Source organism: Nothobranchius furzeri, chromosome 12, assembly GCF_043380555.1.
Source record: "Nothobranchius furzeri strain GRZ-AD chromosome 12, NfurGRZ-RIMD1, whole genome shotgun sequence".
Lineage (NCBI taxonomy): Eukaryota > Metazoa > Chordata > Actinopteri > Cyprinodontiformes > Nothobranchiidae > Nothobranchius > Nothobranchius furzeri.
In genome coordinates, this window is record NC_091752.1 from 24510132 (window position 1) to 24535813 (window position 25682).

Below are 25682 nucleotides of genomic sequence, written 5' to 3' on the forward strand. Positions count from 1 at the left end.
CTTACATCAGGAAGAATCCACGTGTTTTGAGCCTTATCCGTTCTTTCATAATCCTTTGTCGAACTGTGATCAGCAGACGCTTGTCCAGTTCGCGCCTCACTTTTTTTTACAGGAACGGCCCAAAACGATCTCCTAACACATGGAGATTCTACCTCCTGATTATGTGAAGTATGCGGATGAAGATCGGCTTCAGAGCTGAGATGTTTGTTCTCTCGGCGCGAGGGCTCGTTCCGATGCCCAAACAGTAAAAAAATGCAAATGACGACTTTAGTCGTCATTGGCAGTGATTGAGTTAAGGAGAGGCCAGACGCCCTCAAGAGAAAACTCATTTTGGCCGCTTGTATCCACGATCTCGTTCTTTCGGTCACTACCCAAAGCTTGTGACCATAGGTGAGGGTAGGAATGTAGATGGACCGATAAATCGAAAACAGCTCTCACTTCAGCACAATAGACCAATACAGCGCCCGCATCACTGCAGACGCGGCACCAATCCGATCTCACTCTCCATTTTTCCCTCACTCGTGAACAAGGTACTTACACTCCTCCACTTGGGGCAGGACCTCATCCCCGACCTGGAGAAGACATTCTACCCTTTTTCCAACTCAAAACCATGGTCTCGGATTTAGAGGCGTAGGTAAGTTAATTATAAATTTAGATCAAATAAAACTTTTAAAAGACCTGCAAAATTATTTTACGTAGCATAAGTGCTAAAACTGTCCTTGTTGGGTTTAAATACCCGAGTAAAACCAGGAATTAGGAGACAAAACACTGTAGGTAAGACCTGATGCCCTAAAAGCAAGTAAATGGTAGTATTTTAATATTTTTTATTACGTTCCTTCAATTGTGAGAAGGCAATAAAGAATCAAATGCTGAGTTCAAGAAAACAAGTTTTTTCTGGAAACATAACTTGGTCATAAAACTGAAAAGCTACTTAAACATTCGAGTTTTTAACGTGTTCATTCATTTTTACACGTTAGCTAAAACCAGACAGCTACTCCTGATGTGATGTCATCTTGCTCTAGAACAAAAACCAATGCTCCACCTGAAACACAGATGAAAATAAAAGAAGGAACAGTTGTAGAAAGGACAGCTTCAATCAAAAAAACGTTTTTATTTGATCGACTGGATCAAGGATAGTTTTTTTTTTTTTTTTTTTTTTTGCATTCGGACAACAGGATGAGACCACATGCTGAGAATGAGGGAGAAGGCAGGTTTGTGTGCATGGGTGCTCATACAATCTTCTGTATATTTGTGAGTTATTTCCTCTACAGTCCTCTCTGATCATGGCTTCTCTCGTCTTTCTCAGACGGTTTTATGATCCGCCAGCTCTCGAGCTGTGGAGGCAGACTCTTCCTCCTGGGTCTTGTCTAACCCCTGGCTGAAGCCTTGATCGCTCGACTGTGGGCCGTCTCTCACCGTGGTGGCGGCGTTGGAGTTGGTTGCGTCGATGCTCTCGTAAGGCTCTGATGTCCACTGAGAGAAAGAAAAGAGACACAGAGGAGGTAAACATTAAAAAGGCAGAGATCTGACCTGAACTGGTTTGAACTGATTTGTGTCCTACCTGCGTGGCTCTGCTGCCAGACCTGTGTGAAGGCCCCAAGGCGATGTTGACACTGGATGAGGATTGCGTGTCTGTGGTGTTGCCCCCTTCAGCAGCCGACAGCCCAGAGATCACCAGGCCGCTGGAGAAGCTGCGCTTCCCAAACAGGAGGCTGAGAGTGGAAGAAGATGAGGAAACCTGGAGGAAGACACCACGCAGGGACAAACCGTAAGGTCGTGAGTGTAGATAGAGTCTTTCTGGAGGTGTGTGTGTGTGTGTGTGTGTGTGTGTGGGAGATGTCCCCACCTGACTGGAGCGCTGCTGGTGCTGCGCTGCCTGGAGCTGAGAGCTGATCCCTCCTGCTCCTGACAGACGAGGGACCTGAAGACGCACAGTTTTTAGAAGACACACTTTACAACTTAAAGGCTGCTTAAGAAAAACCTGTGTGTATACCTGAGAGAATATAGAGGCTATGGAGGTGTTAAAGGACAATTGACTGTTGGACAATCGCTGGACAAGACCATGGGCAGAGCCTGAGTCCAGGATTGGACCTGATTGGCTGCTGACGGGAGGACGCTGACTCTGAGGCTGAACCGAGCGGCTGCGGTACTCTCTCCTTCCTAAGAGACACAATTACATATTTTAATGTTACTAATTACAACAAGTGAGCAAATTTAGATTTGAAAGTGTTGCAGAAGCAGGGAGACAGGTGTGTGTGTGTGTGTGTGTGTGTGTGTGTGTGTGTGTGTGTGTGTGTGTGTGTGTGTGTGTGTGTGTGTGTGTGTGTGTGTGTGTGTGTGTACCTGTGTTGCGGTGTCTGTGGCTGTGTGTCGTCCTGGCCCTGTGCTGGTAAAGACTCAGGCTGTTGGACGTGACAGAGGATGGGCGATTGTGGCTCAGCGAGGACGAACCGGCAGCGCCACAGTCCACGTCCTCCATGTTGGTGCCGCTGTTATTACAGCTGGTCAGGTTGTCCTTGCGCACTCTGCAGAACACACACAGCTAAGATTTACTTATTCATGCTCACATCAGCGCCAGAGATGCAAAAGGGCAACAGGACATCAAAAATGTAGCGAGCTTCGACTGTCCCAGCTGGTTAAACACACACACTTTGACTCAAAGTGAAATGTTGTGTAACTGTGTGTTTATGTGTGTTTTCCTCTGCGTAACGCGTTTCTTTAGCTTAGTAAGTGAAACTACAGCAACAATCAAAGCCAAAGAAGATGGGATCTAATTTGAGAGGACAGTTAATAGCAGAATGTCCACATTTTCACTTTTCCTCCCTCTCTCTAATCCATCCAGCTCTTAGATGAACACTCCTTCTGCCCCTGTCATTCCATCCCTGTCCCTCTGTCCCTGCACATGTGTTTAAAGCTACATTAAGTCTGCACCAAAGTCCCTGTCTGGGCTCTAAATCCTTGGAGAAACATTCTGTCATCCAGCAGGAAGCCGGAGCATTACGTGTCCGGCGCAGATGGATTGATCCTTCCTGACACCCATCCAGCTGATTATGATGTTGATTTATTCTTTTACTTGTTGTGAAAACCAATACCTCATCGATATTAATTCTATTAATTAGAAATTTAATTATGAGTTTAGGAAATTTCCCAAAAAATACATTCCATATTTATTTTCCTGAAATTAGACGGTGTAAGACTTTCACTATTTCATGTTTTCACAGAGGCAAAAAAGTCACAGAAATGTTATTTTTAATTTTTTTTACATCTTTATGCATTATAAGTGTAATAATGGTGCATTGTTATTCATGTCGCTACACTTTTTTGTACAAATATTTATAAATAAATACACCGATTATTTTAGTTTATCGTGTCGTTTTTGTGCATCATTGATAATTGAACAGGAACAAAAATGTTCTCTAAATTAAAAATGCAAACATGTCATTTCTAAAGGGGCTCAAAAAAAGATGTGGTAAATTTCCCAAACTGAAATCTGTTTATGCAATAGAGGAAAGTATTCTGCAGATTTCTTTCTTTCCTATTCATTTTTTCTCGCCCTTTCCTTACATTATTATTTTGATCACAATTTTTATTTTTTCTCTCATTTTAAACATTTTTAATCAAATTTAAAAAAAAAAATTATACTGAGAGGCACTATTTAAAAGATCGTTTTCTTTCTTTCAGAGTATACTGTAAATACCTGTGACCTCTGAAGGAATTGTAAATGTCTTCACTGTTTTATACAAAATGCCAAATTTAAATGGATTTTATCCAGAGTGTCTCCATCGGAGATCCTCAGACAGCTGGTTGATCCAGACACTGAACTCATGACTGAACCAAATAAATCCTGCCCGGTTTATCTTCGGCTAATGAAGAATGCTAATGGAGAAACCCGGTCACAGGGAGAATTGATCCTGTCAGGCAAACCTAAACAAAAAAACAGCTTACAGCCTGGTGGCACAAGGATCTACTGACCGTAGCCATTTAGAGCAGAGCCAAGAGCGAATGGCATCCAGGCTCAAAGCCCCTCCTCCGATGCTGCGGAGCGTGCGATGGGTTCCTGCATAGGATGTTGTCAGCGGCGACACGTACCTTAAAAATTAGGACAGGAAAGTCTTAGATCAGTCACTTGAACAGCAGCTTTGACCTCGGAGTGAGCCATCTGTGGCAGCAGTACATGGGGTATCCCAGCGGCTGGTCGCAGGACGAGTTCACCATGTTCCTCAGGGCCTGCTTGGAGTTCTGGATGCTGCCCCGTTCTGGGTTTCGGTTCCGTAAAAACACCAACTCCTGCTGCTGACCCGCCCACAGACCTCTAACACACTCCTTATTGATCTGCAGGGAAAGGAGGGGTAGGAAGGTTTAAAAGTCATATAAGTTTATGAAATGGACTGACTTTTTTTAAATGTTACACTCTACATTTTCTAGAGCCAATTTACAGATTTCATTTGGTGTTGACCAGGCAGCTACTGATGGTTAAAAAGTACAATTAAAACACCAGAAGAGCTGGCCCAAGCTGGGGAGAGGGAAGTCTGAGCCTCTCGATTTAGGCTGTTGCCCCAGTGACCTGACTCTGGAAAAGCAGAAAAAAATGGATGGATGGATGGATAAAACACTATTTATGAAAATATAACGAATCCAAAACAAATGAGGAAGGTGCCCGTGTCTGAAGGGCACCAATAGTCGGCCGTCACTTGATTCGAGGCTGAGGCCCCATAACATTTTATCCTAGAATCACACCTGGATTGAATAAAATGCAAAAATATGTTTAATACAAAAAAATGTTAATTTCTCAAATATCAATAAAAATGTTGATTAATTGTAATACATTTTATTTAAAGGGCCTTTCAAGACAACCAAGACACTTTACAACAATATGAATAAAACTAATTAATTTATAAAAATGTTTTCTTTCTTTAAATTGTGTTCTTCAAATTTGAGGTAATCATGTTAGATGCATTTTGTTTTCTTAATGAAAAAGATTAAAGGAGCAATGCATCTCCACAGGCTAAACTCTCCTAGAGTTACCACAGTGGGGCAACTCCGGTGTGCCACCCCCAAATTTTTTTCTGGCCACCCCTATGAAAATTATCTGGGGGCGCCACTGGACATGTCCAAAGTGTGACCCCGGGATTGATTTTGGGCAAATTGCATTTCTAGAATTCTGAGAAATTTTATCTCAAGGTTGATGTAAAAAGACATTTTTGTGTTCTGAGACTATGTAATATCTAAACAGTTCAATATATTCTAAAAAATATAATTATTGCAAATAATAAATTATTGCTTTTTTACATTTAATTTTCAATTAAGGAAAAAAAAACATCTAAGTTTTGTGGCCCACAATGACATGTAACTAGACTATTTATGCCCTTGTCTTCAAAACTTTGGACATTAACCAAGAATTATAGGGACCAAAATGCGCTCCACCGCCGTGCCAGATTTTTTGACTAAAGAATTATTACTGCTGATTTTTATTAACTCATTCTATGTGTGTCCGCTTTGGATCTGGGAGATCAGGGTTCAGATCCCGGTCGGGTCATATCAAAGACTTTAAAAATGGGACCCAATGCCCGCCTGCTTGATGCTCAGCTTTAGGGGGTTAGATTGTTTCCGAGCGCAGCCACTGCTGCAGTTCACTGCTGCTCATGGGGAGGGGTCAAATGCGGAGATGTAATTTCACCAGCGTGTGATGATGACTAATGGGACTTTATAGAACTTTGTTATCTACACTGAAAATCTCAGCATCTGTCATTCAGCGCCTCCCCACTGACACCTGGCATCACATCCGTACCTTGATGACCTTGAAACTGAGGTGGCGTTTGTACAGCATGATGATCTTGTATTCATCCGTGCCGTCATCAATCATGTGCCTCAGGGTAAGCAGCGTATCTCGGCTGGACAACACGGCCTTACGCCAGGCGGGGTCACTCTCGTGACAAATCACCAGGCTGCTGCGGTAGTTTGTGATGGCTTCGTACAGGATGGATGCCTCTTCCGTCTCCTCTAGACATGTAAAGTGATCCTACAGGGCAGGAATGTCATCATCATGAAGCACTTGATTGCATGATTCAAAATGTATATGGAAGCAAATAAAAAATGTTTTTTTAACTAGAAATCTGACCGTGAATTAGACAAATGATGACACGTCTAAGCAGAAACTGAGTGTCTTTGTAACCTGATGCAGCTTGAGGCTCATTCTGACAGCAGGGGCCACAACCTTCTGCAGGAGGTCCAGATCAGCAAAAACCCACTCATCTTTGGTGGCGATACGGAAGTCCCCTTTGAACAGGGTGTTGAAGCCATACAGGAAGGATTCCAGGCTTTATGGTGGATGGGAGGGTTTAAGGGAGGAAGAGGGAAAAAACAATAAAAGGCAGGAGACAGAGGAGCACAAGTTGAAGATAAATTACATAAAGATGAAACGATTTTGGGTTGTAAAAACAGAAAATAAGCATTTGGTTACTGGTGCCCTCTACTGGTGTGATTTTGAAAATGCAGAATAGTTTGTTCTAGCATTTAAAACACACCATCACGTTTAACATCAAAAACAGAAAAATTTAGTTTTATAGTTGGAGTGTTTATTTTTAATGCTTAATTTGGGTAATAATTATTCATATATCATGTTTGTGAATAAAGTTCATTTTAATTCAGAAAAACCTCATTATTCTCTGAGTACATAAAATATAAAGATTGTACTTGATGTGATATTCTAGTGTTTGTTTTCTACATGTTGTAACATGTGCATGCTTTTAATGGAGGCTGACGTTCCACAATTTACACTACACCAACCTCTCAAATGCAAATTATTTCAACATTTTAATGCCATTTGGTTCACTTATATGATGTGAAATCAAACCAATAGTTATTTCATAAATACACATTTAAACTAATTGTTTTATCTCATTTAGGATAGTTTATTTTCTTCATAGGCTAAGGCCTAAAATATATTCGTTGTTTAACCTCACGTAGACGCAGGCTGCATCTTTGTTCACTTTTGGTGCTTTCACATCTAGGCCAGCATGGACCGGACCGGGTAGCTTTTAAAGTGTTCACATCTTGGTGGCCTTGTATTTTTCCATGCTCAACCGGTCGGTTTTTCGGCACACATACCAAGGCGGTCTGCTTCAGGTTGAACAGGTCCAACACACCCACTGCCAACCAATTGGCCGGCTCAAATGCACACCTACCGTTAGTGGGAGCTTCCTGCATGCGCGACTCGTTATCATTCTGGATACTGGGAAGTAAACATTGGTCGCCTCTTACTGAAGCTGCAGCAGCCCTGTCTCTCCTCACTGCTCTGAGGAGCACGCACACACACACACACACACACACACACACACACACACACACACACACACACACACACACACACACACTCACACACACACACAAACAGACTGAAGCTGCAGCTCTCTGTCTCTCCTCACTGCTGTGAGGAGCACACACACATGCACACCATCAACATAATATACGATACACACACACACACACACACACACAGAAACAGACTGAAGCTGCAGCTCTCTGTCTCTCCTCACTGCTCTGAGGAGCGCACACACACACACACACACACACACAGAAACAGACTGAAGCTGCAGCTCTCTGTCTCTCCTTCTCACTGCTGCGAGGAGCACGCACAGAGACAGCGCTGCCATGCCTTGAGCTGCACGGCCGTCATTTGAGGGAGACACCGCAGAATTTTTCCACTTGTCTTTGCCCCGCCCACCGTTTCTGAGAAGTGTGTATAAACAACCCTTATCGGCCACCCAGCCCAGTCCGTGCTGGCCCAGATGTGAAACTGTCAATACTTCCTGCTACTTGGCTCTGCACTGCATGTAGTACTGGGGTGTTCCACTCAGGGGCACACTAGATAACTCAAACCAGATAGAGTGCCGAGTTTTTGGGTACAACCAAGAAACACATGGCGTCAATAAAAGAGCTCACTAACTGGCTAATTTTGAGATCACGAAAGAAAAAAGACAGCAGCAGTATCGTAGGAGGTGTGAAAGACCTCTAAACCAGAGACAAAGTCACCATGGTGAGTGTGTCTTGCTCGTTTTGTCAACTCCGCCTACTGGTTACTCGTATATTGCAGCATTCAAACACGTAATGTTAATTTCAGGGGATGCACACAAATAATATGTAATAAATAACCTCTGTGAGCAGAATTCGGAGCATTTGCCTCACGCACGTGCCACACAATTGCAATTTTGGTTGTACGTTTGCCTTGTTGTTTCTTGTCTCTCTCGCTAGCTGCAGGAAATGGGTTTATTGATAAAATCCATGACACACTTCAAATCAATGCAAGTAATGCATAGCAGCCATTTTAAACATGCATTTGCATCGTTAAACATCAAGTATATCACGGCCTTAAAAAATAAAGATTTTTGTGGATATTTGTTTTTTACGTAATTTTTTTTTACTGTAATTTGAGTTGAAGGGAAAATTTGATAGAATATATAATGTAATGATATAAAATGAGTTATATATTAACTTTTATCATAAATAAATTCTATTCTAAGCATTATCACGTTAATCCTTATATCTGTTTACAAAAATCAATTCTAAGAAACCAGGAACTTTCTTTTTGTTTAAATTGATGTGATTTGATGAAAAAGAATTCACACATAAGAATTTCCTATAAAAAGAAATTAAATCAAATCAGGGAAACTTTGTTAGTGTTGTCCTCTTTCACCTGTTGGACATGTTGTGAGACGCTGTGCCCAGAGATCTCCTCCCAAGGACAGAGAGAGCGTAGGACAGAGTCACCAGAGGAGAGTCTTCATCGCTGTCCACAGGCTGGACAGAAACATGAAGACAGGTGATGTGTGTGGTAGAGCCCTGCACGGGCCTAAAATCTGAGCCCGTGTCCGGCCCGGCCCGAGGGGGTGGAGCCCCAGCCCGACCCGGCCCGAAAAGGTTTTCAGGATTCTCTGGCCCGGCCCGAGCCCAAGCCCGACTTTTTTTAACCAACTAAATGAAAACAAAGTGCGTCAATCCTGACCAATGTGTTAAAAGACGTGCAGGATCCGAGCGTCGCAGAAGCGCATGCGGGAAGCTTCCCACTGAAGCGAGTGTTTTCCAAACCCTGTCTCTCAGAGAGACTTGTCACTTAGAAAATGTTCCCTGATTATGAAACTTTGGCTGAATAGCGCTTGTTCCTGTCTCCAATGTGCGACACATCCAGGAGCCGTCTGAGGAGAAGCCCAGAATCTCACATCCTCTTCAGCTCATGAGCGCATATGATTACGCACAGGCGTGACCCAACACGGTCTCACAGTAAGACCGGGCTGGAACTGTTCAGGTTTACGCAGACAATCTTCACATAGAATTGACTTACAGATATAAAATTAATTCAGTAAAATATAAAGCATTTTATTTAAATATCCATTCATTATTTTACAATCACATCGGCAGATGGATGGAAGAGCCGCGGGTTGCCGATCCCTGCTCTAGTTCAAGATATCATTAAAATTCCAAAAGTGCTGAAAAGATTAAAAATGGGGCTTTCCGTGCATATACAATACATTATGGTAGCCACCGGGATTTCCTGTCTTGAGCGCAACGAATCACAACACAGATTCAGAGACGTGCGAGTTTGTCATCCAAAATGCTCCGTTTTATAACTTTTGAATGGCTGATCAGATTCAAATAATTCCAACGGTTCCTAAAAGTACATAAAAGCAGCTTTCCAACGATCTATAGCATGAAGCAATCAGAGTTAGAGAAAATATCGCTACGAGGGGAAATCCTGCTGTGCAGCCTGATTGAAACGGAGCGCAGCACTGCTGTGAAAGCGGATAACCTATAAAATGACATGTTGAGGACGCAAACTCAATACATCTCTTTTATTGTGAGGTAATAATTTCTCCGAGTTTTGCGGTTGCGGGCGGAAGTAGACATGCACGCTGCAGGTGCGGGCGGGAGTAGACATGCACGCTGCAGGTGCGGGCGGGAGTAGACATGCACGCTGCAGGTGCGGGCGGGAGTAGACATGCACGCTGCAGGTGCGGGCGGGAGTAGACATGCACGCTGCAGGTGCGGGCGGGAGTAGACATGCACGCTGCAGGTGTGGGCGGGAGTAGACATGCACGCTGCAGGTGCGGGCGGGAGTGTAACACACACGTTGCGGTTGCAGGCTGTAATGGTCAGAAATTCAGCGGGAGCGGAGCGGGATGAAGAAAACAGTCCCGCACAGGGCTCTACTGCTGCGTTTAAGTGTTTTAATTTTTTTAATGATTTCGAATAAAAATAAAGGCGCCCGGCCCGGCCCGTGTCCGAGGTAATTACACAGTCGTTGGCCCGAAGCCCGGCCCGAGGGCCGTCGGGCCGGGCCGACCCGAGGGCCTAGGGCTTCAGTGCAGGGCTCTAGTGTGTGGAGACCAAAACAAAAACACACATTCTGCTTTTTGCAGCTAAATATATTACAGCTTCCAAATGAATAGACATTTTGATTAAACATTCCTCAGTTAAAGCACCCCCTAGTGTCTGTTTGTAAAACCAAAAGCAAAACCTGTCTCCTCGCTGTGCGTTTATCTTTTTAACACCTTAATCAAACTGATGAAATGTCTCCCCAGCCTTCCATAGCGTCTACATGAGTGATTCTTCACTAAATTAAACAAATCTGCTGTGTTCATGATCTAAAACATGCTGGAGCCAGACTACAGCACCAGGCATGTCAGCTCCAATTTTTCTAAGTCCAACAGACCAGGGGTCTCATTTATCAAACTTTGCGTAGAATCCTTACTAACACCGAACTTAAGCTCAGCAAAAAAAAAAGTACTTACGCCAAGTAGGTTTGTGATCTATCAAACATGGAGTATGCACAGCTGCATGCAATCTCTGCTTCATCAATCAGAGACCAACGAGAACGTTTCTCAGCTGCATTTTAGTCACATCCCGCCCCCACCACGCCCACTTACTGCCATAAATAGTCAATGCAAAGTGCCTTGTGGACCTCATGCGTATACATAAGCTGGCTGCTCCCGTGCTCCACCAATGACATGGCGACCATAGATCAAGGCAGATCAAGGAAGCGCAATTTCACAGAAGCAGAAATTGAGGTACCTGTGGGTGAGGTGGAAAAATGAAAGGAGGTGCTTTTGCAAAACAAATATGAGAAAATCCACAGAGTGGCACAGCGTTGCTGAAGCCGTCAATGTTGTGAATATCTTAGGTGTGTTCTTGCTGTGTCTTTCTAAATCCATGCTTTCGTTCTTTTTTAAACACAGAAACAGTTTTGTTTACCTGTTTGTAGCTACAGTTTCGCCGACGGGACCCTAAACATAAACACATACAGGAAACCAACACACACAGACCAATATCTATTATGGACATCAGAACACCCCACCATACACAAAATGTCAGTAATCAGAACACTATATCACCGAGCAAACATAATAACAGAAGAGAGAGACCGTAAACAAGAGGACAAACACATACAACACGCTTTAAAGACCTGCGCATACCCGACATGGGCAATAAACAAAGGAAAACAACAAACAAAAACAGAAAGCAAAGAACAACCCAAAAAAAGAACCAGAAACCCAGAAATACAAGAACCAAAACCAGTGATAACCCTACCATACATCAGAGGCATAACGGAAAAAATAAGAGCAACAATGAAAAAACACAACATAAACACACCAACAAAACCACACACAACAGTTAGAAACAGACTAGTACACCCAAAAGACAAAATATCAGCTGGACAAAAATGTGGAGTCATCTACGAAATCCCATGCAAAATATGCAATAAAACATACATAGGAGAAACCGGACGCCAACTCAATACACGGACAATAGAACACAGAAAGGAGTGTGAGAAAGAGGCAAATCGTAAACACACAAGAGCAGCAAATGAAGAAGCAGAAAGTACAATAAAAAAGTCAGCCGTAACATATCATTGCTTAAGAGAAAACCATATAATGGACTGGGACAACACACGGATCATAACCACCGAACAACAAAAATACAAAAGATGGATCAAGGAAGCAATCGAGATAAGGAGACGTGGATGTGGGACCATGAACAGGGACGACGGAGTTTACACGCTGGACCACGCATGGGACTGCATCGTCGGAGAGGGGAGAGCGGGCAGTAGAGGGCGACAACGTCCTCTGCTGCCCGCAGATAAACGGAGAAGGAAGTGACGCGCCACCATCAGCGTCAGCCTGAAGAAGCCGGCAGCCGTCGGCGAAACTGTAGCTACAAACAGGTAAACAAAACTGTTTCTGTGTTTAAAAAAGAACGAAAGCATGAATGTTGTGAATTCTTCAGAGAGATCTGTGGCAGATATAAAAAAATGGTCCAATCGAGATTCGATCCCCAGACCCCCAGGTGAAAGTCACGCACGCTAACCAGTCAGCCGAACAGAGATATCTCCTGTACAAGTAGCCAGGACGCATCATCAATCGGGTCACAGTGACAGGACACACACTGTCACAAACACATGACATTCTGTCTCAATCTGTCCCCCTGCTGATATTCTGCATTTCGTATTCTGCGCTTCAGGCTGTGTGTGTGTGTGTGTGTGTGTCTGCACGCACGTATGTGTGTGTGTGTGAGAGTGTGCATGCATGTGTGTGTGTGTGTGTGTGTGTGTGTGTGTGTGTGTGTGTGTGTGTGTGTGTGTGTGTGAGTGTGTGTGTGTGTGTGTGTGTGAGAGAGAGAGAGAGAGAGTGTGTGTGCATGTGTGTGTACGCGTGTGTGTGTGTGTGTGCGTGTGAGGGGTCTTGTTCTATGTGAAAACGAAGCAGTGCAAGTGATAGTGCTGCAGGATCATAATTGTATCCTTCTCAGCAGCAGCACTGCAGGTGCTCTCCATGTCCAACATGTGCTTAAGCCAGGTCCTTAGTCAACTTAAAGTTGCGCACATTTTTCCACTAAAATTTCTTTGATAAATCCCAAAGTTTGCATGGAAAGTTGCTTATGCAGTTTTCTGACCCCGTTTTGTGTGTAAGCAAGCTTGATAAATGAGGCCCCAGACCAGCACTCTGAAGTTGCAATTGTGGTATTCTGGCCACAAGGGGCAATGGGGGTCTGAGTGACATTTCATTAAGCCTAAGGGTCATTTTGGCACATACTGGCTCAAAAAAAGGATTTAAATATGTAAACGTTGCATAGTATGGCTTTAAATGTGTATAAATAGTAGTACCGTCTCCATCTTCCCAGCACAATGCTGGATCCACTCCAGGTAAACATTGCAGAAGCTGGCACGCGTCACACCTTGCAGGCAGTGCACATAATCTTCATCGATCTTCACGCTGAACACCTGAGGGTCACGCTCAATGTGGTGCCACTTGGTGTAGGCCTGCAGCGCCTCCTGGATGGAGGTGTCTTTGAGCCAGGTGCAGAGTTTAGGAGAGTGGACCAGGTAGTAGATAATACTCTGAGAACAGAGAGGGAGAAAGAAATGAGTGTCAGTTTTGTAGCTGTAGTGTCCAACTGGAAAGCAAGCGTACCTTCAGGTAGTAGGTGATGAGAAGCTTTCGAAGGTCGTACACTTGCAACATGGTGGCAGCGTTGTTCTCGCTGATGCTGTAGCCCTCCAGCAGGTACTTGGTGGCCATCACCTCCCAGGCCAGCCAGCGCAGATTAAAGGCGGCGTTGCACGACAGCATGTGAGGTAAGTGACCTGGTTCACAGCAGCAGCACCCGTCGTCCTCCTCCACACCTTCTGTAATGGCCTCCACCTCTCGCTGCTGACAGTAAGTACCTGGCATGGACAGAAGGTTAAGAAAGTAAGCTGCAAAAAAAAAAATTCAAAGAGCAGAAGAGGAAGTCCTCAAACTGTACCTCTAAACTCCAAACCCCTCAGCTGGAAAGTGACAAGGCCGTTGCCGATCTCAATGAGGTGGACAAGGGCGTTGAGGTAGTCGGACGCCAGGATGAAACAGTCGCCGGCACTGTAGTTGCCCCATCGACCCAACATGAGGTCACCACACAGTGACTGCTGCAGTGAGCGGGTCAGGTACTCGTAAAAGATGGAGTTCAGGTTGTTATCATCACAACCTGGGAAGGAAAAGGAAGGAGATTGGGAATGAAAAGACAAACTTGATGAAAAGGGACGGAAAAGTCAGGGGACAAACCTGTCTCCTTGTCCACCTGGGACACCAGTCTGCTGTTTGAGTTGTCAATACGTTTTGTGCTGCAAGAGCGTGAAAGAAATCACAAACTATACAGCATGGACATATTATTCACTGCATCTTTTGATTTCAATCAAAGTTCCATATCAAAAGCCAGCTGAAACTAAAAATACCACAAATCGCACATCTGACTCCAGCTGAGGGGAAGCTGTCATAGATTTATCTTCAACTAAATATAACCCCGAAGCCAGTTTGCACAAGTTTTCTCAAATCTCTCACAGCAAGATGGATATAAATAAATACAAATTCTTATTTCATTGAAGCTCAGACACAGATTTAACTCCTTTAACAGATAAATCCCCCCAAAAAACAGCTCTTACTTATAGTTTCGTTCCCAGAACTTGATAGGCCGTGGATACGAGGAAATAAAGATGGCGCTGCCAAGGAAAGGGGCCAGCGGGGTGTAGAAGACAGTGGTGAGGAGAGTCTGGAGCAGCAACATGGCTGAGTCTGGACACACACACATCAGTCAAGGAACAAAAACCAGCTACTCGTGCACCTGCACACATCTGGACCAGTTTTAGAGAAAGGATACGAGGCACAGCGAATGGCTGAGCGAAGGCATGGAAAGCGCTGCCCCAAGCAATCTGCCAGGGAGCGATGTAAATCAGGATGAAATGGAGCTTCAGCAGCAACTCACGCATCTGCAACAAGGCAAATGTTGAAAACCTTCATTCAACCCGTGCAGGATGACTTTTGGCAGTATCATCTCAGTGTTGTTTAACGAACTTCGGTTTAGTTCATTAGAGTCTTCAGGTAATTTTATTGCACAGTTCTCCTAGAGGGATTAAAGGATTAGTCATTTTGGAGAAACAGATTAGTTCTGATTGGGTAAATGAGCGAGTTGGGCTCTGTTACTGCAAACTGAGGCCACTCAAAGACCAATCAAAAACAGATAATGTGTCTGCTTCAAATATGTGAACTGTCCTTTTAAAGTGAAAATGTGTATTTTCCTAGCGACAGAGGGCAGTACAAACCTAAATCGTTGCAAACAAGCTGTATTTTTGTGTTCAAGTAAGACCTTCCCAATGAATGGCCATTAGGGTCAAAAATCCCTGTGAGCAAAATAACAAGCACATCAGACTCCCTTTCATCACTGGCAACGAGCAACGTGGTAAATGTGTAAAACAATAATGTTTAGGAATGGTGAAAGTTTTGTAACCGCTTGTTACAAACCAGTAAATGCCTTTTGTCTTCACAGGTTCCCATAGAAGAAAACATGGCGTCGTCCGGAGACTTAAACCCACTCCCGTGTATTTTAAACCCAATTTTTATGATTATATGTTACTAAGCTGCCAATATTTTTCAACAACTGGGCATCATTTAATTCATTTTCAACTCTTTTTTGATGGATAGTTCCATAAATTATTGGTAAAAACTACACATTTAGTCTTTATGGTCAAACCAACTTGTTTTTTAAAATGTCTTTATTTTAGCAGCAATGCTTTAGTTTTGTTTTTTTTTTCTTTTGAGCAATATGTCACACACGATGTTTGTATGAGGTTATGATTACCTCATATGACGCCATGTTCTGGATCAGATGATCAATACTGATAAACATACATGCACAATAACAAAACTACAGGAAATATATAAGAATTTTAACAAGAAGTTAGTGTTAATTTTGCTTTAATAGCTGAATTTTCCCATCAAGGTTTTGTTTTCATCCTTGGCAAAAGTTCCTCGAAGCCTCATAGCAACAGAAATATCAACATCCTAATTTACAGGTGAAGCTTCAGTCCAAGTGATGAGCAAACCGAACCCTGGGAAAACCTTCTTATGTTTTCTTTTACTTTAAAAAGGTCAGCAATAAATCTTAATGTCAGGAGTAAAATGCAAATTCAAGCTGCTCATCCTCATGATCACAAGAACAGGAAGGTTTGTTTTTCTTTCTTTACTTTAAATGTCACCAACACTATATTACAAGAGCCTTTAAGAACCAACCTTTGCTGCCTGAACTCATTATTTTACCTTGTGGAAGACGATCGACATGATGAAGAAGTCCAGCAGGAAGCTCTCGGATGCATGCGGACAGTCAAAGTGGAAAAAAACAAGTGTAAAGAGAAGCGTGAGGAACTGGAAGCTGGGATCGCAGAAGGACGAACGCAGGAGTTTCAGTCCAGCGACTGTCGTCAGGAGGACGTCACAGCTGTGGAGAATGCAGAGAACATGCAGATAAGGTTTAAGCAACACAAAAAAGTTTTTAACTTTAAGCTAGTGCTTTCAAACTGAGTTCAGTGGTTCTTGAGCCATAAACCTGAGCAGCTTCACATTGGACAGCACTCTGTAGCCCTCTGCTGAACAGAACCCCTAACAGTTTTTTGGTTTGGGTAGGAACACTAGTGGGCTCAAGCACCCTCCGTCCCCCCCTCTGCATGTGCCTGCTAGTGGGAGATCTACCTTATGGCAATAGCTATTTACTGTGACGGTAGCTCATTAAGAGGCTAGCAGTTAGCTTTTTCAGTTTGCCGACCATCAACAAAAGCACAGGAAGACGAATAGGTTTGCTTATATTGTTAGCATCATAGCGGAGCATGGAAGTAAAGGTGAGTAATTTCTTTGGAAGCGACACCAAGACCCAAAAACAGAGTGAATATCGTTGCGGCCTACGCTTGTTTGAGGGAGATAAAGAAGGCTCCAAAATTACAGACTGATGGTGACCTGGCTAGGCGTATTTTCACTTCAGGAGATGTGAGAAATTTCTGGGAGGGGGGAAACTGACTCGGAAATCTGATAGCTCAGTCTTCTCTACTGTTGCGTCTCCAAACAATTTCAGCCCTTTCAGTACTTTGCTAAAACGTCACCACATCACGCTTGCTTCAGCAGTGAGTGACGTCACTGATCAGCGCCAAAAAGCATTCGCAGACGTAAGTAACATTTAAAGTTTATTTCTGTCAAAATACGGCATAATTGTATCCACTCAGAGGACCGAGAGAGCAGCTGTGTGATGTAACATGTTGCTTTCAATGAGCAGAAGAAGCATCATTTTCCAGTGTCTGTGAGACAACAAAGCCCCGTGACTAATGTTGTTTTGAGGGGATTTCCACAGCATTTCTTGGTGTTAGGAGTTTAGTTACTGCGATTTTAAATCAGCATGAACGTTGCTTATTTGCTTTCATTCTGCTTCACCAGCGACTCTTCCTATTTTACAAATACCCATTAACTTCATTTTAGAGTTCATTTTAGAATCAGGGCTCTACATGGTGAAGCTCCTCTCTATATTACTGAACTGTTAAAGCCGTATGCTCCAACCCGAGCCCTCAGGTCCACACACCAGAACCTTCTAGAAGTTCCAAAGACCAGATATAAAAGTCAAGGTGATCGCTCCTTCCAGACTGTTGCACCCCGACTCTGGAATGATCTTCCTTTATCCTTACAAAGCACTGACAGTCTGGACACTTTTTAAAAACAGCTAAAGACACTTTTATTTATAGCTGCTTTTACCTAAACCTTTTATTTTCTTATTTTTAACTCAATTTTGTAATAATCTTTCATCTGTTTATAAAATTGCATAATTTTATGACTTTATTTTTTCTGATGTTAATCTATTTCTGTTTTGAGATCATTATGATTTAAGACTTTGTTTCATTTAGTTTTGATCTAAAGTATCTGAAGCACTTTGTGATTCTATGTCTGTGATAAGTGCTATATAAACAAAATGTACTTTACTTACAAATGTTGGTTTTGCTGACTTGTCATATCACTTCCTACTGAGTTACAACCAATCAGCATGAGCTAACCAAACGTTCCCCTCAGCAACCCTACTGGACCATTCCAAGTACCTAACCCAGCTCGGGTACTCCATTGGTTCCTGAAAATGGCCTAGAACAGTGGTTCCTAACCTGGGAGTCCCGACCCCCACAAGGGGGCGCCAAAGCCTCTCAGTGGGTCGCAAGGACCTCTCCACTTTAAGGGGCTAAAACTTCATTTATTACTTGTTTATAGCCTACATTTTGCTCACTTTTTTATGAGTGAAAAGTTTACTGATATTAAGACAGGAAATAATTAGTACAGAAAGAGTAACACACGTTTAAGAACATTTTGCTCAGCTCACTGTTTTATTTTCAAGTGTCAAAAGTTCATTAAAGGTAGGACTGGTTGATTAATCACAGCCTTTACAGTAAATAATCTAGTATAAACAGTAATATACACATTTAAGTACATTTTGCTCAGTGTATTTTTTATGTGTCAAACGTTTATTGAAAGGAATGATTGATTTATCAGTGTTTACAAGAAACAATGTGTTCAGAAAAGTAATACAAACTGTCAAGCACATTATGCTCTGTTTGGTTTTGTTAATGATTTTGTTCTGTACTGGAGCCTACTATTACTGTTATCTATTGAATCAAAGCATATTGAAATGTGCTTGAATAATTTTATCATTTCTTAATAATGTTTGTACTGGAAGAGAGAATGGGAGGGGGTCGTCAAAAATTTTTCTGGTAAAAAAGGGGTCCCTTGGGAAAAAGGTTGGGAACCACTGGCCTAGAAGATGGTCGTTTTGGCCGACCCACTGGAGAAATGTGCATGCTGTGGAGTTCCAGTAACATTACCTCGAAGTTCCGATAAAGGAAACCCGCCTTTTGTTGCTACTGGACTTATGAGTATTTTTTGTTCAACAGTGTGGATCTTTTTACTTTGTGGATTATTTTGCATCAGGTAGCCTGCGTCAGTGTTAGCTCGCCGCTAGCATTAGCTGCAGCAGGCTGCAGCACAGATATTTATGACAGTTGTAATTCTGCTTTCAACCAATGGGGGGCGAATGGGAAACTTATTGAGTTTTACTTTAAGCACCCAAAGTCATGATGTATGTGTGCGGTTGTGGCGACTCACTAGATTCCCAGCTTCTTGCGGTGACTGAGGGCAAAGCCATCATTAGTAAGGGCGCTCAGCACAATGGCGGGGTACACCACATACTTCTCAAAGCAAAGGAGCCCCACATATAGACGCTCAAACCACATGAGCACAGCATCCTCTGTAACACCAACAACAGCAAATAAAGTTCAGAACTTCTGAAAAATAAAATGTTTTGCTTTTCTTTCTACAGATGCAAACCTCTGGGTTCAAACTGGTAGTACTCCTTGGTTTTGAGAACCGGATGGGAGATCCACAGCCATGGGTGATGCTTCCGGAGCTGGGGAATCAAGTAGTGGGTCACAAACCCGACAGTTGCCGCCAGAGCATACAGCACAATGGTCACAAAAGGCTGCACAGAAGTTTGAATATAAGAGAAAGGATTTAGACACAACATTTTATCTCAGAGTTAAAGTAAAACAGGTGTGGATCTGACCTTCAAAGAGAGGAACACAGTGCTGGCTGTGATGGCAAAGGTTAGGATGTAGGCAACGGAGCACACGACAACATCCGACAGCAGAATCTCCATCTGGAGAATTCAGGAAGTAGGCAGAGCTTCTATTAAATCAAATCCACGTGGTTTTAAAAGCTCATTTGGGTGTGTAATTGTTTCTTTCTAATTGTGATCCTTCGTTTCTCAGAGATCAAAGAGACATCAACCAGAGGAGGTTAAGAGCTTCACAATCCACACTAATTCTCTAAGAGGCCATGAGAGGCTTGTGCTGCATAAACCCCCGCATTCACTCACAGCAAACTGTTACTCTCATCCCCATGTTTGTTATCTGCTTCCTCAAAGGTACACAGTGATTATGAATACTGGTTTATAGAGAGTAATTACTGGAAGATGATATGAGCTGTTGTGTCTGGTTGGAGTGTGTTTGGGAATAAATAAAGCTGCATCCTTTCATTTCTTAATCGATAATCACCATAGAGCTCTGCAGTTTCTCAGGCAGCGGGTCTTTAATGTCTGCATCCTCCACTTCCTCCTCCTCTTCCTCACTCTCTACAAGTGCAGGCATGATCTTTGACTTGATTAGAGACCTGGGGGAAAAAATCAGTGCAAAGGCCATAAAAACATTCAAAATTTTAGTTTTGATTTACATTTTTAACATTTGAATAAAAAAGCAAGTGAAATTGTGTGTAACTGTCCGTTTGAGTAAGTATCACCAAATAAATGTGTTACAACTTTGCAGAGGAACTCACATCAGCACAGATGGGTCACTGCTCTGTCGGCTGAGGTGATACGAGAAAACAACCAAAAGGCCACAGAAGCTTGAGAACAGTGCAGGAGTGTGCTGCTCATCCCATGGCTCCTGATGACACACACAAAGGAACACCACTGTTTGTGTGAATAAGGCTGCTTTTGGGTTTCTTTCACCAGATGTAACTAAAAGTGCAACCGGTCCACATGTTCCCCATCTGGTCATTTAAAGGTGTCCTAGAAGGGGGTTACTTCGAGATTAGAAATGGTACTTTGAGCATCTATTTATCATTGAGCCTTGATAACTGGCCAAACTAAACCCCATAATTTATATTATAAAGCCCTGCAAAGGAAACACTGGTTTGACCCACCCACTCAGCAAGGACAGGAATATTAAAGGAGTCTGGTTCTCCGTGTGAGGAGACCAGTCAGTCTTTATGGCATTCATTCAAAATCTGGATTTATCCATGATTGAAGGTTGGTTTATGCTTGACATGTCCGCGAGGTTCGCACGGCTCCGCGTGGCAAAATTGCGTCATTTTAACAACCACGCCCCTCCACCGCGACTCCGCACGGCCCAAACTTTCTGCACCGCGCACCTAGGAAATTTTCTAACCACACGGACGGTCGGACGTGGAAAAACATGGTGGACTGGCAAGACCTAGTATGGCAGAGGTTCGTAAATACAGACATTTTAATGATTCAGCTCTCAAAGATCACCGTGATCAGCATGTTGTTAATAATTCTTGGAGAGAAACAGCTCGCACTGTCGGAAAAGATGAGGACACTGTTAAAAAATGCTGGAATGCCATGTTGTAAACAACAGTGAATTTTACTTCTACTACGGCTTAGTGTTGGATGCATGCCGTCAGGGGCGGCGTTAGGCCCGGCTACTTGGGCTGAAGCCCCGGATGTTTCATGGAAAGCCCCGGATCTAAATCGCGGAAGTAACATGCAGTACCAAAGTCCAACAGAGAGGGAGCAGCTGGCAGTAGTTTGTATACAGCCTGCCTGAGCCTCCACCACTGAAGAAGAAGCCCTTCAGCAGCCGGCTTCTTCTACACTCTGCCTGAAACCATGAGTGAAGATGGACATAAGGACGTTTTTTAGACAAAAAGTATAACGACAGAACCCCAGCTTTGATGAGACTGGTGTTGACTCAGGTTTGTGAGTCTTATTTGAAAATATTTGTTGTGCTGCTGGTTTGCCTAAAGTTAGCTTACTATCAAGTAAAGGTGTTGGAGAAAGAAAGGGAATATTTACTATCATCTCACACTAAACACTAACAGGAACAATACTCTGCCCTGAAAATGCTTAATATGTAGCTTCAGATTAAAAATTATGTGGTACAAGACATATATGATGTTGACTAGTGCATGTCATGTGTGTGTGCGCACGCGTGTGTGTGTGCGCGCGTGTGTGTGTGCGTGTGTTAAGCCCCGGATGTTCTTCAGTCCTTAATCCGCCCCTGCATGCCGTAGAGCTCCATGCTGCCCCGTTCAGTTTGGGAGAATATTGGCTCACTGCAGAGACAAGCCGCATGAACCATAAACGCTACAAGTTGTGAAGCGCGTTCCATCCGCGAGTCGCATCACCAAGCGGAAAGTAAATGCGTCAAGCATAAACCAAGCTTAAGGCTCCCACATTCCTTTTTAGTTGTTTCCCTCTCTTTCAACAAGGATGTTTGCAATGCTCTGGCTAGCGTTAGCAATAGTTCAGGCTAGAATTAGCAGTAGCTCAAGCTAGCACTAGCAGTAGTTCAGGCTAGCATTAGCAGCAGCTCAAGCTAGCATTTGCAGTAGCTAGGGCTAGCTTTGTTCTCTGGTTAAATTATGGTGACCAGCATGTATTAGCTGCAGAAGCTGAAGATGGTTAACAAATGTAGATTTAAAGGGGAACTTGGCAGTTTTGGCTTGCTTTTAGCAGCCCCTAGTGTCTGTTTGTAGAACCAAAAGCAAAACCAATCTCCTCGCTGAGCATTCATCTTTTTAACGAGTGCAGAGCATTCAGAATGCAGCAGCTCGCCTTCTGGCAGGGACAAGAAAATATGACCATATCACCCCGGTACTGGAAGACCTTCACTGGCTTTCTGATCTTTCAGGATTGATTTTAAGATTTTGATGGCGGTTTTTAGGTGTCTGCATGGGCAGGCTCCATCATACCTGAGCGACTATCTTCAAACATATGTCCCGTCTAGGGCACTTAGATCAGCTGATCTAAATCTGTTAGCCACACGCAGATCTCTGCTCAAAACCAATGGTTCTAGAGCTTTCTCTGTAGTGGCTCCTACCCTGTGGAACAGCCTGCCCCAGGATGTAAAGACAGCTGACACGCTGGCCACTTTTAAAGCATGTTTGAAAACACATCTGTATTCTTTGGCATTTTAGACTGAGTATTTTATAATCAAGTGACCCAGGTGTTTCTTATGTCTTTAAAATTTTTTGTCTGATACCTTATCTTAAACTTGTGATAAATATTCGGTTTTTAGTTCCTTGAGAGTTTTAATATTTTCTTATGCTTTGTCGACTTTTAAATTTAATTTTATACGTTTTTATTATTATTACTGTTGTGCAGCACTTTGGGATAACAATGTTGCCATTTAAATGTCGTTGTCTCGTCGTCGTCTTCCTCCGCTTATCCGGGTCCGGGTCGCGGGGGCAGCATCCCAACTAGGGAGCTCCAGACTGTCCTCTCACCGGCCACCTCCACCAGCTCCTCCGGCAGGACCCCAAGGCGTTCCCAGACGAGATTGGAGATGTAACCTCTCCAACGTGTCCTGGGTCGACCCGGGGGCCTCCTGCCGGCAGGACATGCCCGAAACACCTCCCCAGGGAGGCGTCCAGGAGGAATCCTGACCAGATGCCCAAACCACCTCAACTGACTCCTTTCGATCCGGAGGAGCTGCGGTTCTACTCCGAGTCCCTCCCGAATGTCCGAGCTCCTCACCCTATCTCTAAGGCTGGGCCCGGCCACCCTTCAGAGGAAACTCATTTCGGCCGCTTGTATCCGCGATCTCGTTCTTTCGGTCATTACCCAAAGCTCATGACCATAGGTGAGGAGTGGGACGTAGATCGACCGGTAAATTGAGAGCCTGGCTTTCTGGCTCAGCTCCCTCTTCACCACGACAGATCGGCTCAGCGTTCGCATCACGGCAGATGCTGAACCAATCCGCCTGTCGATCTCCCGATCCCTGCTACCCTCACACGTGAACAAGACCCCAAGATACTTAAACTCCTCCACTTGAGGTAGGACCTCTCTCCCGACCCAGAGTCGGCAAGCCACCCTTTTCCGGTCGAGAACCATGGTCTCAGATTTAGAGGTCCTGATCCTCATCCCAGCTGCATCACACTCGGCCGCGAACCTACCCAGCAAGAGCTGAACGTCAGAGCTGGATGAAGCTAGGAGGACCACATCATCCGCAAAAAGCAGAGACGAGATTCTCCTGCCACCAAACTCGACACACTCCACACCACGGCTGCGCCTAGAAATTCTGTCCATAAAGGTAATGAACAGAACCGGTGACAAAGGGCAGCCCTGGCGGAGTCCAACCCTCACCGGGAACAGGTCCGACTTACTACCGGCTATGCGGACGAAACTCACACTCCTCTGGTAAAGGGACTGAATGGCCCTCAACAGAAAGCCACCCAGCCCATACTCCTGGAGTGTCCCCCACAGGGTGCCCCTAGGGACACGGTCATAAGCCTTCTCCAAATCCACAAAACACATGTGGATTGGTTGGGCAAACTTCCATGCCCCCTCCATCACCCTTGCAAGGGTATAGAGCTGGTCCACAGTTCCACGGCCAGGACGAAAACCACATTGCTCCTCCTCAATCTGAGATTCAACTATCGATCGGACCCTCCTCTCCAGTACCTTGGAGTAGACCTTTCCAGGGAGGCTGAGGAGTGTGATCCCCCTATAGTTGGAACACACCCTCAGGTCACCCTTCTTAAAGATGGGGACCACCACCCCGGTCTGCCACTCCACAGGAACTTCCCCCGATGACCACGCAATGTTGCAGAGATGTGTCAACCATGACAACCCTACAACATCCATAGCCTTGAGATACCCAGGACGAATCTCATCCGCCCCCGGTGCTCCGCCGCTGTGTAGTTGTTTGACTACCTCAGCAACTTCTGCCCCCGAGATTGGACAGTTCATACCCAGGTCTCTCGGCTCTGGATCCTCCTCGGAATGCATGTAGGTGGGATTGAGGAGCTCCTCAAAGTATTCCTTCCACCGTCCAACTATAGCCCCAGTTGATGTCAGCAGCTCTCCATCCCCACTGTACACAGTGCGAGCGAGTTGCTTCCTCCCTCTCCTGAGGCGCCGGACAGTTTGCCAGAACCTCTTTGGAGCCGATCGATAGTCTTTCTCCATGGCCTCACCAATCTCCTCCCACGTCTAAGATTTTGCCTCGGCAACTGCCACTGCTGCACCCCGCTTGGCTATCCAGTACCTGTCTGCTGCCTCCGGAGACCCACAGACCAGCCATGCCCTGTAGGCCTCCTTCTTCAGCCTGACGGCTCCCTGAACCTCTGGTGTCCACCAGCGGGAATGGGGGTTTCCACCATGACTGGCACTGGCCACCTTGCGACCACAACTAGCAACAGCCGCCTCAACAATCGCACAGTGGAACAAGGCCCACTCGGAGTCAATGTCCCCCACTGCTCTCGGGATGCGGTCAAAGCTCTGCCGGAGGTGGGAGTTGAAGACCGTCTTGACAGGTTCTTCTGCCAGGCATTCCCAGCAGACCCTCACTATGTGTTTGTGTCTGCCAGGTCTGCACGGCATCTTCCCCTGCCATCTGATCCAACTCACCACCAGGTGGTAATCAGTTGACAGCTCCACTCCTCTCTTCACTCAGGTGTCCAAAACATACGGCCGCAGGTCAGATGATACGACTACAAAGTCTATCATCGACCTGCAACCTAGGCTGCCCTGGTACCAAGTGTACCGATGGGCATCCTTATGTTCAAACATGGTGTTCGTTATGGCCAAACTGCGGCTTGCACAGAAGTCCAATAACGAAACACCTCTCGAGTTCAGATCAGGCAGGCCGTTCCTCCCAATCACACCCCTCCAGGTCATGCTGTCATTGCCCATGTGAGCATTGAAGTCCCCCAGCAGGACAATGGAGTCCCCTAATGGAGCACTATCTAGCACTCGTCCCAGGGACTCCAAAAAGGGTGGATACTCTGCACTGATATTTAAATGCACTTTATAAATAAAGGTTGACTTGACTAAGTCCAACAGACCAGACAGGCTTTTGAAAATGCAGTATTCTGACCACAAAGGGATATAGGGTCTAGGTGGCCTTTCATTAACCCTGTAAAGGTTAATTTTAGCACATTATGACTCAAGAAACTGATTTTAAAATATGAAAATTTTGCTAAGTATCCCTTTAAGAGTGTGTGTCCAAGTTTAAACCAGCTTTTCTCAGAATGAGACATTTCTCACAGACTTGGTATTCTACATTAGAC

General features: G+C 44.4%; 1 protein-coding gene across 1 annotated transcript in view; it reads right to left on the reverse strand.

Annotated features, from left to right (window-relative positions):
- Positions 1-810: 810 nt before the first annotated feature.
- pcnx2 (pecanex 2) overlaps positions 811-25682 on the reverse strand; it is a 39360-nt gene continuing 14488 nt past the window's right edge. The window contains exons 19-40 of the mRNA XM_070542479.1: positions 20202-20311; positions 19925-20039; positions 19435-19527; positions 19200-19350; positions 18978-19119; positions 16116-16293; positions 14680-14788; positions 14465-14594; positions 14088-14146; positions 13795-14010; positions 13461-13714; positions 13154-13387; positions 8693-8796; positions 6173-6317; positions 5789-6019; positions 4175-4332; positions 3973-4089; positions 2344-2525; positions 1994-2160; positions 1847-1921; positions 1562-1738; positions 811-1473 (exon numbers count right to left, since the gene is read on the reverse strand). Of these exons, the coding sequence (XP_070398580.1) occupies positions 1303-1473; positions 1562-1738; positions 1847-1921; positions 1994-2160; positions 2344-2525; positions 3973-4089; positions 4175-4332; positions 5789-6019; positions 6173-6317; positions 8693-8796; positions 13154-13387; positions 13461-13714; positions 13795-14010; positions 14088-14146; positions 14465-14594; positions 14680-14788; positions 16116-16293; positions 18978-19119; positions 19200-19350; positions 19435-19527; positions 19925-20039; positions 20202-20311 (3318 nt within the window). The 3' untranslated portion in view covers positions 811-1302. The remainder of the gene's footprint in view (positions 1474-1561; positions 1739-1846; positions 1922-1993; positions 2161-2343; positions 2526-3972; positions 4090-4174; positions 4333-5788; positions 6020-6172; positions 6318-8692; positions 8797-13153; positions 13388-13460; positions 13715-13794; positions 14011-14087; positions 14147-14464; positions 14595-14679; positions 14789-16115; positions 16294-18977; positions 19120-19199; positions 19351-19434; positions 19528-19924; positions 20040-20201; positions 20312-25682) is intronic.